The following is a 3,285-nucleotide window of genomic DNA, read 5'->3' on the forward strand; positions in this document are numbered from 1 at the left end:
CAAAGAATAAATTGCTAAAAACCAAACCATACTAGCGCTCGGGGAAACAAACATGACGACACCCGAACTAGGCGCCCGGTACGCAAAACGTGCTCATACGTTATCATAACTATAAGACGCAATGGGCGTCATATAGGAGCACTCCTGTTTCTATATCAATTATACTATATAAATTCCCTAAAAAATTATACTATATAAATCTCTTTTTTTTAGTTGTTGACTGTTCTTTAAGATAGCTACCCGCTTAACAAAATATGTGCACCTCGAGGATTTTCGAAAAAACATGCCACATTGCATGAGGTTCTCTCACGGCATTTTATGAGAGAAGCGAGAAACAGCATTTTGTATCATCGATCTTAATTTTCGTCTATAGATTTAAAAGGGGGGGGGGGGGGGGGGGGGGCTTGACCTCTAATTTTAATGTGGACAAAATTATGAGTACTTTTTTTAGGGGGATAAATTATGAGTAGCTTGATTTGTGTCCTCATAACGCCCGGCCAGCATCCCTGTAAGTTGCCTGTGAATTGTTAGGTTGTTGCCCTCGATACGCTTGGCCTGACCTAAAGTAGCAGATTAGCCTCGCTAGAGAAGCATGAAGGTTTTTTTTTTTGAGAACATACAAACTTTATTCAATCGAAACAAAAGATAACCGTTTATGAGGAATGGGATAATTTCATTTAAAGGCATGTCAAACCAATCGATGGTAGAAGTAAATCTAACCTATTTGACAAGCTCATGAGCAATCGCTTTATTACAGTGTTCGAACCTAGAAATAGGAAAATCACAAGCAAAAAAATAGCAATCAGCAAAAATTACTGCCGGCACCCCTGCCGACCGTCCTCCATTATTCATGGTATCAATGACATTCAAATTATCAGAATTAATGACAAATCGATTGCATTCCACACATTGCGCCAAGGATAGACTGAATCTAAACATCAAAGCTTCCGCCATGAGAATGTCCGCACACCAGTCGATTCTCCAACAACCTCCTGAAGTGAATTTTTCTTTACTGTCTCTCAGAACCGCTCCCGTTGTATCTTTAAGAAGGTCATGATCAAAAGAAGCATCAACATTAAGCTTCACAAAGCCCGTTGGGGGACGACTCCAACCCACCTTTTCATAGAAGTGTTTGGAGAGGAAGCGACAATGTAATTAGCCGTAAGAGCTTGTATCCCCATAAAAATCTGGTTAACATCTTGAATTTTCTCCCTATACACGAGTTTACGCCTTTCCCACACAAATACCAATTCGTGATGGCAATCATCACACGCATATTCTGAAACCCAAGATATCTTGATCTGGCATGTGTAGTAAGAATTCCAGGACAGCCTCACCAGCACGATCAACTTCACAAACTCTATAAATAATTTCGTCCAAACCTAGTCTTCTCCAAACCTCGTTAGCTTTCTGGAAGTAAAACAACAAATGCTTTGCCGGACTTTGCTGCGAGCGATGCACACAGCCACAAGAGCACTTCTTCTAGCTCATACAATGTATACACACATCATCATCATCATATATAACAAAAGTATTGTGATCCTTAGATCCATAATGAGTTTGTGGTTTGAGATTCACACATATAATCATCCTTATCATCCAACGATCTTCATTTCACTACTCAATGAAGTCGAAGTACAGTGTTTCCACATCTAGGGCTTCGTGAATGTGCAATCTTAAGTTCTTAACCAACTATCTTTTTTCTTCTGAATTTCATGGAAAACGAACTAGTATAAGCTAGATGTGAATCTGTTTAACATGGATAATGGAATGCCTCATGACTCCATTACCTCATAATACATCCCGTGGATAAACAAAATAAATTACAACAATCTATATTCACTCTTGGAATTACACAGTAACTCATAAGAGTAAGAAAACCATTTGAATTGAACACCCAATCATAACTTAAACCCCATATAACTTAAGCTCTGCATAGCAGCAATTACAACAAAGATATTAAGCGTCCATGGTTCACACCGACCAAGCAACACGGTACAGGTACGTAGATATATAGGTCATGCAAAGACAAGCTCGTGCTACATAAATTAGAATACTTTTCTTTCGCATACCGCAGGTGAAAAACATAAATAGATCGACCGAGTCATGAACTCTTGTGGACTGGGTGTGTGCCATCATTTGTCGTCAGTTACGTTCGTCTCCGAAGAGAAGAGAAATCCAAGCGACGACGCCCCTCCCGGTGCACACCGGACCCTCGTCGACGGTCGGTCCTACAAGGCGAAATAGCGAAGACGCACATGTTGATTATTACAGGCTCATGCATGCAGGCTATGTGAGTATGTCATGGAGCATCTGACTGAAGTGATCTGCATGGACGATGCATCTTATGTACAGAAACCAACGATCTGAACTTCTAAAGCAGTACTTATACAGTGATTACAAAGTACAGAAATTTAAAGAACTTACAGTGATCAGAAGCCCGGTGTTGTTGCCCGATTGGTTAGTGTGGTAGATGATGGAAGCAGGTCTGCGAGAAACAATCGGGTTCCAGTCCTCCTCTCTCTTGGGAGGAGCCTGGTACGGCAGTTCTTGGTGGTCTGCTTCATCACCGGTCATGACCTTGTCGTCCTGCGGCTGCATGACGATGCCCTCTTCCGAGGGCTTCTCGGTCTCTTGATTGGATTTGAACCTGTGGATCGGGAAGATCTCATCCGGCTCAAAGAGGTAGCCCAGAGAGCTCCGGCCGCCCCCGCTGCTCCCTGATCTACTCATCTTCTGCCGAAGTGTGCTAAGCTTGTGTTGCTGTGTTCTCTCTCTCTCTCTCTCTCTGTGTGTCTAGCGTGTTGAGTTGCTACTTATAGAGCTGGTGTGAGTATGGGTCACGCTATGGGTGCACACCTCGACATCGGAATCAACCGGGCATATCGATCAGTAAGCAGTCACATGAATTGAACCAAGGATACATACGTGAGAGAGTGGGAGGCACGAGGCCACCTTCAGACATGGCCACACACCGCAGCAACACTGCCTTTTTCGGGTTCAATCTCGCGTCCAACACTGATCATCATACGTTAAACAGACGCCGCCAGCGAACCAACCTGTGGTTGGATAGTTAGAGAGAATGTGGTATCCCCAGTCCATCAGGGTTTAAATCCTGGTTTTCGTATTTATTTCTGTATTTATTTCAAGATTTTCGACGATGCACATTTACTGGGAGGAGACGTTCGTCGCGACTTCGTAAATTTCAAGATAATATGCCGATGCAGTCTTTCGAAAGTGCTCATAGAGATAGAGTGTGCGTGTGTGCGTTCATAGGAATAAGTG

The 3,285-nt window shown here is 42.8% G+C and overlaps 1 protein-coding gene across 1 annotated transcript; it reads right to left on the reverse strand.

The window, feature by feature from the left end:
- Positions 1-1,729: 1,729 nt before the first annotated feature.
- Positions 1,730-2,784, reverse strand: LOC147986300 (protein SPIRAL1-like 4). The gene is made up of 2 exons (XM_087540019.1): positions 2,428-2,784; positions 1,730-2,231 (listed from the first exon to the last, which is right to left on the reverse strand). The coding sequence occupies exons 1-2, from the start codon at positions 2,731-2,733 to the stop codon at positions 2,136-2,138; spliced, it is 402 nt and encodes a 133-aa protein (XP_087396145.1). The 5' UTR covers positions 2,734-2,784; the 3' UTR covers positions 1,730-2,135.
- Positions 2,785-3,285: the final 501 nt, after the last annotated feature.

Source organism: Triticum urartu, chromosome 2A (genome assembly GCF_056163025.1).
Source record: "Triticum urartu cultivar PI428250 chromosome 2A, HENAU_Tu73, whole genome shotgun sequence".
NCBI lineage: Eukaryota > Viridiplantae > Streptophyta > Magnoliopsida > Poales > Poaceae > Triticum > Triticum urartu.

What these genes read in the sequence shown, in the direction of transcription:
- LOC147986300 (XM_087540019.1), bottom strand. Translation starts at nt 2,733, where the DNA reads ATGAGTAGATCAGGGAGCAGCGGGGGCGGCCGGAGCTCTCTGGGCTAC. An exon ending in ACACCGGGCTTCTGATCACT is followed by an intron (nt 2,232 to 2,427) that starts GTAAGTTCTTTA and finishes TTCGCCTTGTAG; the next exon opens with GACCGACCGTCGACGAGGGT.